Source organism: Leptodactylus fuscus, chromosome 2, assembly GCF_031893055.1.
Source record: "Leptodactylus fuscus isolate aLepFus1 chromosome 2, aLepFus1.hap2, whole genome shotgun sequence".
Taxonomy (NCBI): Eukaryota; Metazoa; Chordata; class Amphibia; order Anura; family Leptodactylidae; genus Leptodactylus; species Leptodactylus fuscus.
In genome coordinates, this window is record NC_134266.1 from 37,657,032 (window position 1) to 37,676,460 (window position 19,429).

The window sequence follows — 19,429 nt, forward strand, 5'->3', positions numbered from 1 at the left end:
TGCGCCGCTTATTTGATAGCTTTATGGACATGAATTTTATGTGGTTATTCTTTAGCTATTCCTTCCCTTCGCTTTGTTTACTGACTTTCTTTATACCTAACGGAAACCTTTGGAGTAGCCTTCGTCCGGGTGTCTTATGTTTTCTTGTTTAGATCTCCCTCCCCCTGGATGTCCATTCTGTGTCTGTCTCTCTGCTGGATGTATCCTGGATTCCCAGGGATCCTTACATCTCGGCTGCCTCTCTTCCTCTTCGTGTTGGAGGCTTAAAGCAGACTATGGCTTGAGAAAGAGCAGATCCCGAAATTTACGTCCAAAACTCAAGTATTGAAATTTCATCTTAAGACACAATTTCTTCCTGGGGCCGCTGTACACAATCCTTCCCTTATTTGGTGCCTTGTGCCTGCACGTAGGATTGTGCAGGTGTCAGAACGCAGGCGTGGCCCGAGGGGGGTGGTTGTTTTCAGCGCCTGCAACACCCCGAGAATATCAGGGCATTGACCGGTTTAGTTTAGTTTTGTCATGTGTAAGGTTATAAGTCTTGTTATGTAGTTTTTATTAATATGGCAAAGATTTTACTGTCACATCTATCAGTTATAAAAAGAAAAAATCCTATAAGCTTATGTCAAGAAAACAGTGTCTCCTCTTTGTATCCCATTGCATCGTGCACACGTAAACTTATCATGATCAGCCAGTGGCCGGCCCTCCATGTCTTCAGTATAACACGGTCCTGTCTGCAGGCAGTATGTTATAGAGCAGGAGGAGCGGAGCAGACTGCGAGGAAAGATTCAGTAAAACTTGTGATTTATTTATATAAATCTTCACTCATTTGGAGCTGCCTAGTAGCCCGACGGTTGTCTTACTCAGGGACTTACTAGTTGCTCATTTTACAGAGATCTGATTTTTATTTGACAAGTTATACTGAAACCCAGGGGCAACATGGTGGTTCAGTGGTTCAGTGGTTAGCGCTCAAGTCAAGGGTTCGAATCCTGCCAGGAACAACATCTGCAAGGAGTTTGTATGTTCTCCCCGTGTTTGCGTGGGTTTCCTCCCATTCTACAAAGATATACTGATAGGGAAAAATGTACATTGTAATCCCTATATGGGGCTCACAATCTACATTTAAAAAAAAAAAAAAAAAAATTGTTAGGGTGCATTCACACAGAGTAACGTGCCGCGTGATGTGGCACGTATAAGGCGTGTGTGATTTTGAGCGCCGTATACGCTCCCATTGATTTCAATGGGAGCCTGGATCGTATACACCGCGTTATTTTGCGGCCGCAAAATAACGCGGCGTATACGATCCAGGCTCTCATTGAAATCAATGGGAGCGTATACGGCGCTCAAAATCTCACACACCGTATACGTGCCACATCACACGGCACGTTACTCTGTGTGAATGCACCCTTATACTGAAACCCTTCTTAAAGCTATGTATCTGCCTACTCTGTGCCTCCAGCTATGTAACATGCCATCATTCACTTGGTCTCCTGTTCAATGTGGCCGGTTCTCTGTAAATGACACGTACAAGTATCCTAATTCTGGAGGCCACAATGTATAGATTGCAATGTCTCACAGGACGGTGAGGCTTATTACAGAATTTCTGGCTTCTTGGGCAGCTGCAACCACGAAGATCATAAAATCCCACAGTTTTATAGGAATTTGAAAACTTCCTAAGTGCTGAAAGTTTGCTTGCCCGACACTTCATCGACCCCCAAATGTGCTGGGCTGTGACCTTTCTTACAATGTAGCTGAAGTACAGAGTTGGTCGGGTAGGCTATACAGTGTATACTCTCCTAAGTGTCCTAGTAAAATAAATACTTGTGATATTTTGGCGGTAGTAGACTGAGCATAGTGGGGTTGGCAGTTGTGATGGGTTGTCATCGACGCTCTCTTACCATATTACAAGGCTGACCGTACCCACAATCCATCTGTTGGCTGAAACTTTGTCCCGCTGACAGCGATTATTCACACCCAAGTTCATGCTTGGTGTATTTGTTACACATTTATGGTGTAGTTTCTGTACTGCCAGATCCACAACTAATGACAGCTCAATACATGTGAATGAGGTCTCAAGATTTTCTGTCCAGAACCCCCAGCCCTTTTTTTAAATTTTTTGTTTTTTTATATAGAAAGGTCTGTTAGTGATAGTAATGGGTTAATAAGTACACCCATATACCTTTTAGCAGTGTTTAGAGTGATTTCTGGGTGTCTCTGATTTGCTGCTGCATCCCCTGCCTTTGTTTACTTGGGGTTAGCCTGTGTAGCTCCTACACTAGTTCCCTCTCTCAGCCCCCCTCCTCTCTCACTTCCTTACAAGACCCTCCCTGTCTCACTAAGCCTAGCGATCCCGCCCATTACTAGCCCCTCCCACCCTTCCCCATCTCCCTAGCTAACCTATTCTGCCCACTACTAACAGACGGCAAGAGGGGAGGAGCCGTTCCCCGGACACAGGAAGGCTTGGTAAGTATTGATGTGGATAGGGCAGGGGGAAGACTACTGGTGACGTTCTGTTTCAGAAGCGGTGAAACGGAACATTACCAGATTATCAGAAAGTGTCCCTGGGGTTGTCAAATGACCGCTGCGTTTCCGCAACATGGGGCCTTAACTTAACAGATATTTAAACAAAACATCTTTTGCCCGGAAACCCCCTTTAAGCCTGAAGATAGATTAACCATGGTGTCTCATCTGCAGGCAGTATATTATAAAGCAGCAGAGCAGATACATATACTGGGACTTTTCCCACAAACTATAAAACTTGTCTTGTATTTTACAGATGTAGCAGAGTTAGCTCGAACTTCTGAAATTTGTTAAATTACTACAGCATGATAACTTATCACAGAAGACAATGAAAAATCATTATTCATTGACTTTTCATTGAGTGTTCATTGGTTTCTGTTTGCCTTCTGTGATCACATATCACATTGCTGCAGTTTAACCAATTTCAGAAGTTTGGGTTAACTCTGCTACATTTATACCTCTGCTCATTCCATGCAGGACAAGAGTGCAGTGGGGGGTTCTGCTTTTAAGTCACAAACCTCTGTATAGACAGTCGGACCTCCCACTGGACTCCTAAGCTTTTCTAAGGGTTAGTTCACATGTAGTTTTTTGGTCTGGATTTTGACGTGGGAAGCCGCGTCAGAATCCGGACCAAAATACTCCTGCAGTGGCTTCCGACAGTCGCGACTTTCCGCTCTGGATTATGCCCAAATGAATGGGCCTAGTCCGGAGGAATTGTCTTGACGCGGAATCCGCGTCGAAATAGGGCAGGTCGCTGCTTTTTTCCGGCTCCCATTGAATTCATTGGGAGGCGGTTTTTTGACCTGGATTTTGACGCAGATTACGCGTCAAAATCCGGACCAAAAAACTACGTGTGAACTAGCCCTAACAATACCACTCTACTTAGGTCCTGCTGCCCTGCAATATGCTGCTTACAGACTGGACTTTATTTTCATGGCGTCAGGTTTGCTTTTAATATCTGTAGACTTGCAGGTAGTTGTCAGAAGTCTTGGACATGGCAAAGATTTCTACCGATTTTGTACTAGGCGTTGTGCTCCACACTAGGTATATATGTGACTGATTTCCTTTATGTATAACTTTCGGTCCCCCCTTTTTTTTTTTATATCATAGTCTTTCCAGATTTTGTGCTGGTTACTTCTGTTTTCTTTGTCATTAAACACTGTTTTACCAGCCGGCAGAGGGTGTTGTTGTAAGACAGCCTGTGCTTTCTGCTCCTTAGAATGGCATGTGCCCATCCCAGCATGTGTGTGAGATTTAGGGCATGTCATTCATTTCCCATCTACAGCCACTCGCCCCCACATCCCCAGGCCAGGTTATTTCAGCACCCGGGACTCCACTCCTTTCCCAGAATGTCGAAGGTTTTATTGTTTTGTCTTTTTTTTTTTTTTTTCTAAATTTTTTTTTTTTCTTTCCCATGCAGCTGAACAAACGCTTCCTGCTCAGCTTCCTGCATGCCCAGGGGAAGCTCTTCACCAGGATTGGGTAAGTGTGCTGGATCTGTGTCTCATTTTCCGACGTTATGCATCTCTTTGGAATGTCAGCCTCTTTGCAGCCAAGCTGTGTTTATAGCGGAGGGCTCGGTGGGTGAAGCGCCCTCACTACTCCCTTGACATCACTGCAGAGTGATGTTCTCAGCTGGACGTGGGGATGTTGTGCCGCAGACCCAAATATTACTTCTGCTGTAAGCCATTTGGGGTATTTCCGTCTCTAGACAAATATCATCATTCAAACCACATATCTCTCTGCAGATGACCAGTCTCCGGGGGTTTGGATACAGCTAATATCTCTTCATCCTCCTACAACTGTTTTGTCCATGCTGGATATCTTACTTCAGAACAACCCCCTCCTCTTTAACAACTACCACTTTTCAATCCAATTAGGGGTGGTCGTCTCAAGGAGGTTTTTTTTTTTTACTGTATGTATGTATGTAATATTTCAGAAGGCGTCCTCCTGTAGTCAGAAGTGATATATAAATTATAATAATTTATATAATTTTTTTAATGTCCAACAAAGTTTATTTAATCTCATCCACACATTGCAGAAACAAAAACTCTGCAGAAAAGCGTGCTAATTTTACCTGTGAGAATGCGGCCTTTCCCCTTTGCCCCCATAGTCTTTGACTTCTTACACATAACAGGGCAAGTTTGACCCATTGTGTTCTGTGATCCCATACTTGTACTTGTGAGTCTGTTGTTATCCGTGTAGGGGGCTGTGAGCCTGGGACAAAATTCTGGACAGGTCCTATGGCTGCCTTGGCTCATTGCTGGAAATCTGTGGAAGGCACAGACTCCACACAAGATATCATCCATGTGTTATCCATGCCGTTTCCCAAGGACCCTGTGATCATCTATGTATAGCCTTATGTGGGGGAAGGCAAAAAAAAAAACACCTACATTTTATCTTCTTTTGTGTTTGAGTCTTTTTGTTTGTTTGTTTCCTCCTTTTTAGCTGCATTTTAATACATGGAACATACCGCTCATGGAAAAAGGAAGCTAGCGGTCTATGTAGACCTCCATTGTGAGGGGGCGGATTCTGAGGTGGATTTGGCATGAGAATCCGCCCCTTTTGAAAGAGCCCTATGGGTGGAAACAAAAATATAAAACTCCTGGCTTTGCCTCTAACACAGCTTTACCACATGGTGTTAGCCTAAGGGTATGTTCACATGGTTAAATTTGGCACTGCATGTGAGGCCGATTCCATCTCAAAATCGGCTCCAAATTTGTCTGAAACCAGCCTTACTTCATTTCACTGGAAGGCAGACTGATATATAGATATTATATACCTTTTTTTATTTTTCTCTAGCTAATTTTTTAAGCTAGCAGATAAAGCCTCATGCTCGATCTTCAGGTGGATCTAATAACTTCCATTGAATGTAATGCGAAAACCTGGTCAAGTGGAAAATTTCAACTGCATATTCCTGAAAATGAAATAGGCAGGTTGGATCACACCACACTTCCATCATCCCTTCTTAAAGGGATTCTACCACTAAAATGCTGTTTTTTCCTGCTTTAGACGTCGGAATAGCCTTTAGACAGGCTATTCGTCTGTTACCTTTAGACGTGGTCTCCGCTGCGCTGTTCCTTAGAAATACTGGTTTTTACCGGTATGCTAATGATTTCTCTGCAGCAATGAGGGCGGACCCCAGCGCTCAAACGGCAATGGGGGCGTCCCCACTGCAGCCCGAGAACCCACTCCAGCGATGCTTTCTTCTTCAGCTGCATCCTCCCCTTCTCTGTCGTCTTCCTTCTTCGTCAGCTCTGACGCCTGTGCAGTCTTGCCTTGCGGCCTCGAAAATATGGCCGCCGGCCGGCATGCGCAGTCGGCTCTACCAGTGTCTTGCTGGCAGAGCCAACTGCACAGGCGTCAGAGCTGACGAATAAGGAAGACGACAGAGGAGGGGAGGATACAGCTGAAGAAGAAGGCGTCACTGCAGACACTTCTCAGGCAGCAGTGGGGACGCCCCCATCGCCGTTTGAGCGCTAGGGCCCGCCCTTGTTGCTGCAGAGAACTCATTAGCATACCAGTAAAAACCGGTATTTTTAAGGAACGGCGTGGCAGAGATCACATCTAAAGGTAAGAGGCGAATAGCCTTTCTAAAGGCTATTCCAACGTGTAAAGCACAGAAAACAGCATTTTAGTGGTAGAATCCCTTTAAACTAGTTGTCCGAGTTGGTTAGAGTTACTTCTGTATACTTCTAAGCAAACTGTTAGTTCTGGGAAAACCTGTAAAAATAGTGTTTTCCTATTACCATGGTGTATCCTGGTTCCAGGCACCCTTTCTACCTTGAATGACATTTCCTAAGCCTCCCTTGAACATAAACAAGGATTATATCCAGTGATATAGATGGAGGCCCTCACCATGCCATTGCTTTGTGTCACTTTCCTTTTAGGCTGGGTTCACACTACTGTCGGTGTCTGACCGCTAGTGTCCGCGCAAGATTTTAGCAACGGACTCTAGCTGTTTCCGTTTACATTTTCCTACATGCAGGATTTTTCTGTCCGCTTGAAAAATCGGACAAGCTTGTAAATGGACACTAATGGACACTACATGATATCCCATTTAAATGAATGGAAATTGTAAACGGATACAGCTAGTGTCCATTGCTAAAATCTTGCGCGGACATTAGCTACGGACACTAGCTGTCGGACACCTACGTTAGTGTGAACCCAGCCTTACAGTTGCACTAGCTATGTAGAAAACCACATAACTTTTTTCCTTTACAAAGTGCATTGGTTTAGCTCAAAAATAGTTTGAGCTTCTGCTTGTTAAGTCTAGAGCGCATTTTGTGCAACCTTTGCGGGACTTCAGTGGGTTTTGCAAGCCCTACTCTGTAATATCCCACCGCAATGTATTATACCATTTATAAAGGGAACCAGTCCGTATCATAGCTGTGGCTTATATAGTGCTGTAAGTTCACACCACTTCAAGCTACATTAACCATTCTAAAACCAGGTGTAGGATATTCATAGGTTCAGATTAGGTTAGGATGTTACATTGAGCATGCTCATTTCTTTCTGCTATTTTCTTACTTCATTGTGTATTTAGCTGCTGAGCCCAGATGAGGTCTAGTATCTCTGTTATTAAACTGAAAGCCTACCCTTGTCCGTGAAACCCGGAAGAGGAGGAGAAAGGAGACAGAAGGGCAGGCAAAATCCTGAACTGGGAAAATACCTTTAAGGACCCAAATGCTAATTAAAGAGGACCTTTCATCACCTGGGGCACATGCGGTTTTATATACCGCTAGAGGGCATACAGTACGCTGAATTCACAGCAGGGCCTATAGCGCTGTACTGTGAGAGCAGTGAGGAACGCCTCCCTCCCCTCCTGATAGCGCTCATCCATATACGAGTACTGTGTGTGTGTGGGGGGTGTTTCCTCCCTGCTCTCACAGTACAGTGCTATAGACGTTGCTGTGAGGAAGGGCGTTCCTGACTGTCAGAAACGAAAGCCGACAGTGCGCTGAATTCAGCACACTGTCGGCTTTCTAGCGGTGTATAAAACCGCATGTGCCCCAAGTGATGAAAGGTCCTGTTTAAACTAATACAATATTGTGAGATACTACGTAATACTCAGACTGTATTTCACAAATACCAAGTTGCCATACACTGACATATATCATCTAAGCATTGACTATCACACAATCTTGTTTTGAAAAGCTGATCATCTCCACATACACACACCTGATCAGGTCAAAGAGGAAGAAAGGATACATCTGTATTTGTGTGTGCACATGTACCAGATAGATCAGGGGTGCCCAATACGTCGATCGCGATCTACTGGTATCTACTGATCGCGGGATGCAGGGATCTCCGGTGTCTGCTTGTTCACAGTGCAGGCTGAGAGTCATCTCCGGACACTGGCAGGCGGGGCAGCAGCAGCCCCAGCCTGCCAGTGTCCAGAGGTAACTCTCAGCCTGCACTGTGAAGAAGCAGACAGCGGGGATCCCTGGGCAGCCACAGAACGCCGCTGTCTCCTGTCACGATCCGCCTGGCCTTCCCACATACACGCCCGTCCCGCCCATAGGCCCGGCCCCGCCCTAGTAGATCTTTTGCCTTGGTCAGCTAATAAAGTAGCTCACACGCAGAAAAAGTGTGAGCACCCCTGAGATAGATAGATAGATAGATAGATAGATACATAGATAGATAGATACATATATCCCAATATCTGTCTGTCTAATGTTAAGTGTATTATAATTTCTTGATGTGAGCTTGGGCTTGGAGATACTAAATGTGATGTAACAAGTAAATGTACAAAGGTATTGGATCGTCACCTGACACATCTTTGGGAGTCGAATAGTTGAAAACCGTTCCTATCTGTCGTTATTGGAGGACTGGGCAGTTATGTCCCAAATCAAAACATTTTGCCTCGATTATTAGGAAATGAATGATTCTCCCCTTTTACCTGCCACACCCCTTATTTATGTCACGCCATGCAACTGAATTTTGGTTTCGGTTATCCACATGTCAGCTGACCTGATAATGTACAGTGACCTATCCTTTAGCCAATATCCATGTGAAATAAACATGGATGAAAAATAATTGAAATAATCAATGTGAGCATGTTCATAGCAATTAATGGAGCGGACTTCAATTTTGGTTATTTTTCCATTCATTTCTCAATCCTATCATTACAGACAGAAACTGAGCAGCAGGCGTATCCCTGGGGTAGTGACATATCTATCCATGCATTGATATGAGTGCCAACCTTTGTTGTGTTCACATCACGTTTGGAACCTAATTTTGGTGTTTACCTAGCAAACCATGTAATGATCCTCCAAATGTATATTTTGGACTTCGTGCCTGGTGGTGCCACTTCTTACATATGTACAGTAAAATAAGTGTAATGTACAGGGGTGCTCCATCTGCACCTTTTTGGAGTGACTCCATTACATTGTATGCTGTCAGGGGTCACAGATCCTCATATAACTGAAAACCTGATATGAACCAAGTCTAAATAGGAGTCTAGGAAAGCAGTGTGACAACTCCATGGTGAGCTGCATTGCTGGCCATGTTTGTTGTCACTCTGTCCTCCGCTTCCCTTTCCCGGCCTTTGACTTTTCTTTACTTTTTGCAGGATGGAAACGTTCCATGTGGTTGCAGAAAAGCTTCTTCAGGAATTTAAGGCCCTTCTCCAGCACAGCCCGTCTCCTATTGGCAATACGAGGATGTTACAGCTTATGGCTATTAATATGTTTGCCGTGAATAATTCTCAGAGCAAAGGTATGGAGAAAATGTGTATATGTCATGACGCAAAACAGAGGAAAAGTTGAAAGGATTTATTGGCGCTTCAGCTTTTGTCAAGGTTTCCGTTGTTGTTTTCCATTGTATTCTTTTTACCGGCAAGTACATGACGGCATGACGCATTGCCCTAAAAATATTGGATTCCCAGTGGACTCCATTTGTATAGGTTATCAATGGGTCCAGCTTTGCTTCATTCAGCGTTCTGTCTGCCCCCATGAGACTGCTGTATAGTGCATTCTTACCAGTCTTCCATACTACCTAAGGGGAGCCTTTCCAAAGTATATTCATCTGCCACCATCATGTTATAGAGCACATTACCATGATACACAACATGCTCTTAATGGTGTGACTTTGTAGTTTGGAGAGAAACCACTTTGAAGCAATCTGAAAATGAGTTAGTTGGTAGTTTCAACTTCTAGGGAACTGATCTCTTCGCCACTATTTGCAGTGGGAGTTGACCCCTTAGGGCTATTTCACACGGGGCAAAGTGGTCAGGATTTTGACACTGAGTCCACATCAAAATCCTGTGCCTCCCATTGAAATCAGTGGGAGCCGGTCACTTCCTTTTTCCGTGAGCGGTTTGTTCCCACTTACGGTGAAAAGAAGCGAGCTGCCCTTCCATCACAGCATCCGCCTCGTGACACCTCCCTCCCGACAAGGCCCGTTCACTTGGGCCTAATCCGGAGCAGAAAGCCGCGATAGGATGTGTTCACGCAGAACCCCGTATGAACTAGCCCTTACCCTCGCACATGCAGCCATGATATCACCATCCTGTTTGGCAAAATCTCAAGCAGGACATAGAAAAGATTTGAACAGTGCTCTGGAACTGAAAGCCCGCCCCCAGTGCACCAACATCCTTAATTTCATATTGCTTTAAAGTTAGGGTGCATTCACACGGAGGAATTTGGTGTGGAATGTCAGCGCTGAAAAAAAATCCTCCCTTTGACTTCAATGGGTTCTGCTAGCTTTTTTTTTAAGCTAGCAAAACCCATTGTAGTCAATGGGAGGATTTTTTTTTTCAGCGCTGAAATTCCTCACCATTTTCCTGCGTGTGAATGGACCCATAATCTTCTCCTATTCCACAAAAGTAGAAACCGTCTGAAACAGGCTTTATACTTCTCATCCAATGCTGTTTGCGAAAGAAAAAAAAACCAAAAAACGGAGTCAAAATTGCAAATGTGAATTCAGTCTAATTGTTTTATTAAATCTTCTATTTCCTTGACCGATTTCGGAAAATAATAGAAGCCTCCAGTAGTCTCCTCACCACTGGAGTTAGTTTACACCGCACTTATTTTATTTTTATGGTTTCTGTGTTTGCTTTATTGGTTGACTAGAAGGAGAAAACATTTAATCCGAGATGTTTTTCTGTAGTAGATGGTTTCCTTAGCTCTTTAAAATAATAGTCCTTGGTCAAGAATCTACAGAAACACCAGGGAAGCCATAAAACATTTATTTCATACTTACTCCATACTGCACCAGGTCACTTTTTTTGTCTCTAGTTTAACCCTTGCAGATCTGTATTTTGTGACTCTCGGGTATTCCATTTCCTTTATTTTACTTGTAATATAGTAAAACAAAAATATCTGGTGCATTAGTAAAGAAAATTGATTTTCCCAGCAATCCTTACTTGCTAGTATAGCCTTCTTTTTACAGCTGAGGGCGGGTTCACATTTGCGCCCGGTCTCCGCTTTCAGGTTTCCGTCTTCTGCCTGAGAATCTGGACAGGAGACGGAAACTGGCAGTCACTTTGCAAACCCATTCATTCAGTGTCCGCCCGTGAGCGCCCGCGGCGAAACCGTTTCTTTTTTTAACCGGACACAAAGTCGAACATGCAAGACATTGTGTCTGGTTAAAAAAAAAAAAAAAAAAAAAAGGTTTCGCCACGGAGGCCACAAAACGCTCACAGGCGCTCATGGGCGGACACTGACTGTCAGGTTTCTGTCTCCTGTCGGCAGAAGACGAAAATCTGAAAGGAGAGACCCGGCGCAAGTGTGGACCCATCCTGACCATTATAATGCACCCTATGAGAGAGAATGAGCATGGTTTTAGTTATTTGGAGCAACATTTTGTCAGTTCTTTCGATAGAATAAGAAAATTGTGATTTTTTCTGAAGGTTTGCATGCTTAAATTGTGAAGAAAGTGTTAGGGTTTGACCACAATGGATTTTCAAGTAGTAGAAAAGTGGATGAGATTAAAAAAAATCTCATTTAAAGACGTTGAAAAATTCTGCACTGTAAGGGCTAGTTCACACGTGAGTATAAGGGGAGGTTTTTGACAGCGGATTTCGCGTCCAAAACCTCCCCTTATAATGGTGGTCTATGGAGACCGCCGGGCTTCTTTTCTCCGCTAGCGGCGGGCTGCTGCTAGCGGAGAAAAGAAGCGACATGCTCTTTCCGCCCAGCTGCAGCACCCTCCATGTTGGCTCATTCATTTGAGCCGACAGCGGAGGTGAAAGCCGCGACCGCAATGGTCGCGGCGGGCGGGTTTTGACAAGAGAGAGCCGCGGCGAGCCGCGTCTCTCTCTGTGTCAAAGCCCGCGCAGGCAGTTCACGTGTGAACTAGCCCTAAGTCTATCACATGTGGATACAGAGTCCACGCTAAAGGGTCCTGCATTACCAAAAATGACAGACAGATGGCAGTGCACAGTGATCTTCAAGTGTTTTTGTGTGTATATGTCTATAATATATGGTAAATATTATGCAGCTATATAAAGTATTTGGTTATACATGGCAGATATTAAAGTTAAGTGGGGATTGCATCTTTTCTTTCCCTCTCTCCACCGTCTTGCTGCAGGTCACTAATCTCATCTATTTGGTAACAGAGTCACCAGTCCGCCCTTGTAGTTTGGGGATACCGTCACCTCTGCGTTTCTGCCTCCTCTAAGCAAGTCTTTGCTGATTATAATTATTTTTATATATTTAATTGTAGCCATTTTTCTCCAGGACATAATTCTGGAATTCTCTGATGCCTATGTACCAGCGGCTCAGGCAGTGGTTAGTGGCGTCTTATTGAGGATGTACTGTACCGTTACTAGACCTGGGTGCTGGCACAATATCTGGAAACTAGAGTTTCTGTGTGGCACAGATGAGGAATTCCACTACTGCAGGCTAATTCTGCTCCGCCTGCGTACACTGGAGTTCCTGCTGTTAGCAAGACTGAAATGAGACCCTAATGCTGAGAGATTTAGGAGTTCGGCATAATAGGCGTGTAATCCTCTACGCATGCACCAACACGTGTGTGAATGATAATGTTACCGGAGCAGCCGTTCCCAGTAGCTCAGGCAGCTACCATGGATTGTGCTTAGCGGAGCACCGTGCTGAATCAGGCCCGTACAATACTGCGAACAATTACTTATAGATGGGTTTATAGGAGTTAATGAAGAGAACGGGGTTTAACCCTTTCCTGCCATAGCATATATTCATTTATTTATTTTGTTTAACTTCCCTCCATCCAAAAGCCTTAACTTTTATTTAATTTTTCAATTCAGCCGTATGACTGCTCAATATTTCATGTCACATGCTGGAAAGCCAGAGATAAAAAATCTATATTGGATTGATGTAAGAAAAGGTGTTTGTTTTTTTTGTTTTGTTTTTCCTGACTTTTATTTTTAGATCCCCCCCCCCCTCCATATTCCAGGGGTCTTGAACCCCAAGGGGTCTGATCGTGTATATTACGGACAAGTCTCTGCTCTGTAATACAGTGGAAACCCAGCGACTATAGCGGCCACTGATATGCCGATGAGGGAGAAGGTGTTTTGTGCACTTGCCTGGGCATCAGTGATGTTCATGAAAGTGGGGCTTCAAAGCCAAAAATTAGACATGTTTTGAAACTGTTAAATTGTCTCTACAAGGTGCTGTGTTTATAGCAAATTCACTGCTGGCACTCCTTTAGTTCACATGGAGTTTTTTGGTCAGGAATCCGCCTCAAAATCCTCCTCCAAAAAATGCCTCACCATACAGTCCTATGTAACCTGCCGCACCCCCCAGCGAAAAAAAGAAGCGACATGTCCATTCTTCAGGCATTTCCTGCCTAAAAAAAATTAATGGAAGCCAATGGGAAGCTGAAAAAACTCTAGCGTTTTTTTTTTTTTTTTTTTTTTTTTTTTTTTTAGGCATTTTTGGGGGCATTTTTTGCAAAAAAAAACCCGCCAGGCAGATTTTCCACCTCCCATTGTCTTGCATTGATTTTTTTTTTCAGGCGGAAAATGCTTCAAAAAACGCCTCAGGAATATTCCTGAGCGGATTTTTCCTGGCCAAATTCCTGACCAAAAAACTCTGTGTGAATTCAGCCTTAAAGGGTCTCTGTGTCTCACTCAAACATATTCAGCTACCACCACCACATTATAGAGAACATTACAATGATAAACCTTTTGTGTATGTTACAACTCTGGTGTTAAATTGGTGCACTGGGGGCGAGGCCTTCAGGCCCAGCAGCACTCCTCTTGCTGCTCAAATAGGATGAGTGATGTGATAGTGGATCAATTCCCCCTGCATGGGGTGGCAGAGGATGGTAGGGGTCTGTCTGGTAAGAGCTGTGCTCCAGTGAGCTGAAGGCCCACCCCCAGTGCACCAACTGCTTTTTTTTTTTTTTTTTTTTTAATTGCTCCTTTGGGGCCACTGCAAAGCTACTCCACACTTCCTGTTGGGTTCCCCTGTGGATTTCAGTATATCGTTGATCATGTATTTAGATGTCTAGGGAAATTCCCAATGCTTGATGTGTTCAGCACTTGTAATATCAGAATATCTGCTGATAAATTAATTTTTCGGCTTCTCTTAGAAGTCAAGTAGAGAATATTTCCAGTTTAGCTGTTTTTCTACTTGGCTGTAATTTTTAGCTTGAATTTTATGACGACTTGTGAAAAAATGTGGGAAAATAAAGTTTGTTGTGGGAACCTGTAACTAGACTTACCTTTAACCCTGATTCTGTCAATGTGTACAGTGGTCTAATAGTCTTAACCTCTTCCCATTGCTGCCTTTATTCTCCCTTTGTGTTGTCATGGCTGTTACCAATCTCTGCCCACTGTCAGAAGGACGTTCCTGACAGTCTAGCTGGGCTGTGAGAATTGCCCCCTCCTGACAGTACTCGTCCATAGCTCTGTACTGTCAGCGGGGGTGTTCCTTACTGCCCAGCTATGACGCTAAGTTGTGAAGAACGCCCCCCCAGTACTAGTCTATGGACGAGTACTGTCAGGAGGGGGCAATTCTCACAGCCCAGCTAGACTGTCAAGAACGCTCTTCTGACAGTGGGCAGAGATCGGTAACGGCACCTATAACTCCAGCACGGGGGCACATAACGGGAAAGCCGACAGTTTGCTGAATTCAGTGACCTGACTACTTTCTAGTGATATGAATCCTCATGTGCCTGGGGACCTCTTTAAAGTGGACCTTTTCACCACGTCTAACAAGTCCAGCTCTTTACACCATTTAATTGGCACTGCTCCACAGATTTTGGCACAGTTGAAATTTTTTCCTTGAGCCCCCAGCGTTCTCGAGCAATCATTGCTGTTAGTTTTGGTGTCTGATATACTATATAGGCTCTGTACTGTCAGGTGGGCGGTGTCAGGCAGGAGCAGACAAGGGTGTGATTCTGAGCTCTGACACTGGCTGCCTCTGATTGGAGCTCTGAGCCACGCCCCCTGCCTGACACCGCCCTTTTGACATTATACAGTTTTCATAGCACATCAGGGACCAAGACTAACTGCACCTGTTACTTGGGAATGGTGGGGGCTAGAAAAAAAATTCCAACTGTACTGCAATCAATGGAGCATTGATTAGGATAGAGGTAGGTCTCGGGAGGACCTTTTGCTATCTAGAGATGGTGTGGTTGCTCTCAGTATATGTGATGTATAATATGATCCTTTGACAATGGAATGGTAATGCACAATTATCACTTTATTCATACATTTCTAAGAGGAATAACAGAGGAACAATACAACATAAAATGATGAGAAAAGATAATAATCTAGTGTTATTATTTAATGGAAAATACAGATATCACTAGTGGATCGCACTTTATTGTTGCTCGGCTTGTGAGCACAGACATGTAATGGTAATTTAGTTCCTTCCTAGCAGTAGTAAACCCCGCGTTTCTCTGAAAAGATAAATGACTGTGAACTTTTCCTCTTCTGTTTCAAGGGGATGAGAAACTCAAGGGAACGGGTTTGTCATTCTCGTGTCATCAGGCGCTTGAGTGGGCAACTCCTCTCTGGTTCTTATTTTTCCAGGTTTTAATCCTCAGCCTGTCATGTGTGGTCTCTGTTTTACCTCTTTGTTAGATTTGAGTAGTTGGTGTTGTTGCGGCTGTCTTGATTTGAACCATGAACTGCTCTTGGTCACATGAATACCAGCGCTGGCATTCGGCGAGAGAAAACAGCTGCTATGAGTGATCCTATGTTGTCGTCTCAGAATCTATCCAGGTTTGAGAAATGGTCCTGAAAAAGCCCCAGTCTATCCCTCTTGTCAGAGGTAAAATATTTGGAATTTAAAGGAACTGTCCCCTCAGAACCACTCCTGTGCTGTGCCCTGGTATATATCATTAAAGGGGTTGTTCAGGAGATACAGAGGCCGGGGCAACACGGTGCTCAGTGGTTAGCACTGCAGCCTTGCAGCACAGGGTTCTGGGTTCGAATCCTGCCAGGAACAACGCAAGGTGTTTGTATGTTCTCCTCGTGTTTGTGTGGATTTCCTCCCATTCTACAAAGACATACTGATAGGAAAAAAAAAAAAGTACATTGTGATCCCTATATGGGGCTCATAATCTACAAAAAAAAAAAAAAAAAAAGGATATACAGAGGCCGGGGAAGGTGTGTTTACAAAGAAAACTATTTTCTGTCCTTCTGTTCTCCGGTTTCTTTTACCATGGTAGTGCTGCCCATGGGGTCACCTTCTTGTGGAAGTCCTTGCCTCATGTGACCGCTGAGGCCAAGAAGCTTAGGGCTCTGATTAGCCGCAGCGGTCACAAAAGGTGAGAACTGAAAAGTTCAGCTGAACAGTGTAAATGATTAAAAATTGCCTTCCTGTAATCACCACTCGAGGGCGCTTAAGAGCTTACCCTATACAGACTGGAGGAGGTTTATAAAGCCTTGGTGTCTGAGGTATGGAAAATGTCACCATTTCTTTTGCAAGTCTATTTTCTTCTTTTCCGTTGATTCTTCTCATCATCTATTAGCAGGGATGAACCCATGTCCAGATTCTAGGGGTAATAACGGGGTTGGGGGTCCGATCTCACATGAGCCTTCCCCTCATTATTCGGGCAGTTCCCTGATGTCATTGGGTCCCTCTCAAAACAGGAAGAAAATGGCCACGCAGCGAGTCACTGGCTCAGGCGCTCGCCCCTCTGACTAGTGATTGGCAGATTCTCTCCTTATTTTGTACATGCGTTCAACTGAAAAGTAAAAATTAATATTCACCACTTGGCCCCCGGTTTGTATGACATCAGGCTTCTGATACTATCAAAACTAGTATTTCTGGTACAGACAATTGATGTGACTCCTCCATAATGCTTATTAATATCTGGCTTCCTATATACTGTACAGACTGAGCCTGTGCCAGGGAGTGTTGTCAGTAGCTTAGTTGTAATACTTGTTAATTATTTTATGTTCTTTCTGGCTAATGATCGTCTCTGTACACTGCTGATGGCAACACGTGTTGGCAGGCGAAGGACAGAGCTGCTGCTTTCATGTCTCATTCATAGTTGGTGTTTCCAGGAAAGGTAATATAGACATCAGAAAGAAGTTAGACAAACAGGGATGAAGCAATAGTTGTGCAAGAATTAGCTTATCCAGGCAGTTCATTGGAAGAGGTTTCTCATTGTCATTAATAGAAAAAGAGATATTTTATAATGTGGCTTGTTTGATCTACTGATGTTTATATGGTGGAAGGACGTAGCAAATTGGTGTGTGAGGTGCAAGTCAGACTGGCAACTAAAGTCTCTTATGTTTCGTTCTATGTGCTGTATATACAGAGAGAGAATTGTGTGTGAGAGAAAAAAATAATATATACGGCATATATTTATTAATTAATGTATTTTTTTTATATTATATTCTCCAGGAGTTTGGAATTAAAGGCATTTTCCATGCAATTTTTTTTTTTTCTTTATAAAGTCAGTGCTATTAATAGGTTAATATATGCACCCATATACCTTTTAGGGTGTTTTGAGTGATTTCTGGGTGCTTCTGCTTCCTGCTATGTAACTTCCTTACTAACCCCTCTCGCCTCTCTCCCCCTGTCCCTCTAGCAATCCCACCTTTCCCTACCTACTCAGCCCAACCCCTGACCCATAGTATATACTTACCCTTACTGATTCAGTCTTCTCCTCCAGCAATGATCCATCTCTAAGGTGGATGCGTAGTAATGGTGAATTTCTGGCGGCAGCGCGCACAGACAGTCATTACAGAGGGGGGAGCAGTCTTGCTGGAAGCAGTTTGGAGGGTCAGGGCTCGTTCACATCTGTGCCTGGGGTCTTCGCTTTCAGGTTTCTGTTTCCTGCCCAAAGCTGGGAAGGAGACGGAAACCTGCAGGCATTTTTCAAACCCATGCAAATGAATGGGTTTGAAAAGTGTCCGGCCGTGAGTGCCGGTGAGCGTTTTGGACTCTCCGCGGCGAAAGTTTTTTTTTTTTTTTTTAACTGGACACAAAGTCGGACATGTAGGACTTTCTGTCCGGTTTAAAAAAAAAAACTGTTTCGCCACGGAGAGCATAAAACGTAGTTCATGAAGTACTTTCCTCTCCGCATGACTTGTGCGGACAACACACGGACTCCATTATTGTCTATGGAGTCCGTGCTTTCATAAGCTCACCACTTGTCAATGCGTTTGATATTCTGTTCAGGGGGTCCCCATGCAGACTCCCCGAATTGAACACTGAACACAGATGTGAATCGAACCTAAGTTTTTCTCATTGTCGTCATCACCAATCCCCCTCAAAATATGGAGGTCCACAGGGCTCGTTGCTATCCACAATGCTATTTGCAGTTTACATGCTTCCATCAGGCAAGTTAATCCAGAGTCATGGCCTGGTCTATGGTCAGGGGTTTGTGACAAAGTGATAATTTATACATCCATCACCTCTATCCCTAGGTAACACAAACTTTCAAAGCTCAGACTGGGTGCGAACCTTTAGCAAATTATTGATGGAGGATACCTGGTTGCTGAGAGAGAGAGTTCCCCATTATCCAATCTTTGTACTTTCACCTGTTGAACATTGCAAATTCCTTATTCCATTGGAAGACCTCTCCACGCTGGTCCTTGCTGCCATAATGTCGTGTCTAGTTTACTGTAATGCCCTATATAAAGGTCTTCCTGATAAAGAAATACATTTCCTTCAGCTCAACCCAAAATGCTGCATCGAGATTAATAACCAAGCAACCCCAACATGCCTCCTCCCATAACACCCATCATCCGTTCCCTGCACTAGCTGCCTACAAAATGGAGGATGACTTTCAGTCTGCTTGATGACCTTCAAATCCAGTAACAATTAGTCCATGGCTACTTAAAAAGAATCCCTGAAGCGTCATAATCCTTGCCGACCCCTCGGATCAGCAGGCACAATAAACTGTCCATTCCCAGGTGACAAAACCGCAAATATGATCTCTAAGATTGGACAACATGCTAGGTGTATATAGGTAGCCGTACGTCCCACTAGAGGGAGCTTACTGAATATTGGTATCCATTGATCTCCAGTGTAAGACCATGTGCGGTGAGGTCCTGATCTCCCTCAATCTGCTGCGGGCGATGTATCTGTTATTGATGACTTATCCTAAGAATGGGCCATCAGTTTGCCTTCAGCTTTATTTATTGGTGTTTTTTTAGCTTTTTCGTCCTCTCACTAAAGAGTTTTTGTGGGATCCATATTGTAGTCATCCATTGCATTTGCCAAGTTCACTAAGGCTTTCTCCACGTTGGTGCTGGACTCTTCGTCACATATTCTGTCAAACTGGACAGTAAAAATAGAACAAAAATGATTGCAGATTCCGCTTCTTATTTCTGATATTGGGTACTGGATTGGGGGCCCCCACTGAAGCACCAATCCTCGGAGAGCTGTGTATCATGATAAATGATACTTGTGGAAAGAATTGGGCATAGTGTTATATATAGAATCAATAACACAGGATACAGGACTACCAAAATTATATCACAACCACAAATGTGTACCCTCAAAATTTTTGCGTATAT

The 19,429-nt window shown here is 43.9% G+C and overlaps 1 protein-coding gene across 2 annotated transcripts in view; it reads left to right on the plus strand.

Moving 5' to 3' along the window:
- The window catches only part of SMG6 (SMG6 nonsense mediated mRNA decay factor), a 162,649-nt gene that overhangs the window by 18,921 nt on the left and 124,299 nt on the right, over window positions 1–19,429 (plus strand). For both annotated transcript variants that reach the window (XM_075263595.1, XM_075263594.1), the window contains exons 9-10: window positions 3,938–3,999; window positions 9,092–9,237. In XM_075263595.1, coding sequence (XP_075119696.1) covers window positions 3,938–3,999; window positions 9,092–9,237 — 208 coding nt within the window. The remainder of the gene's footprint in view (window positions 1–3,937; window positions 4,000–9,091; window positions 9,238–19,429) is intronic.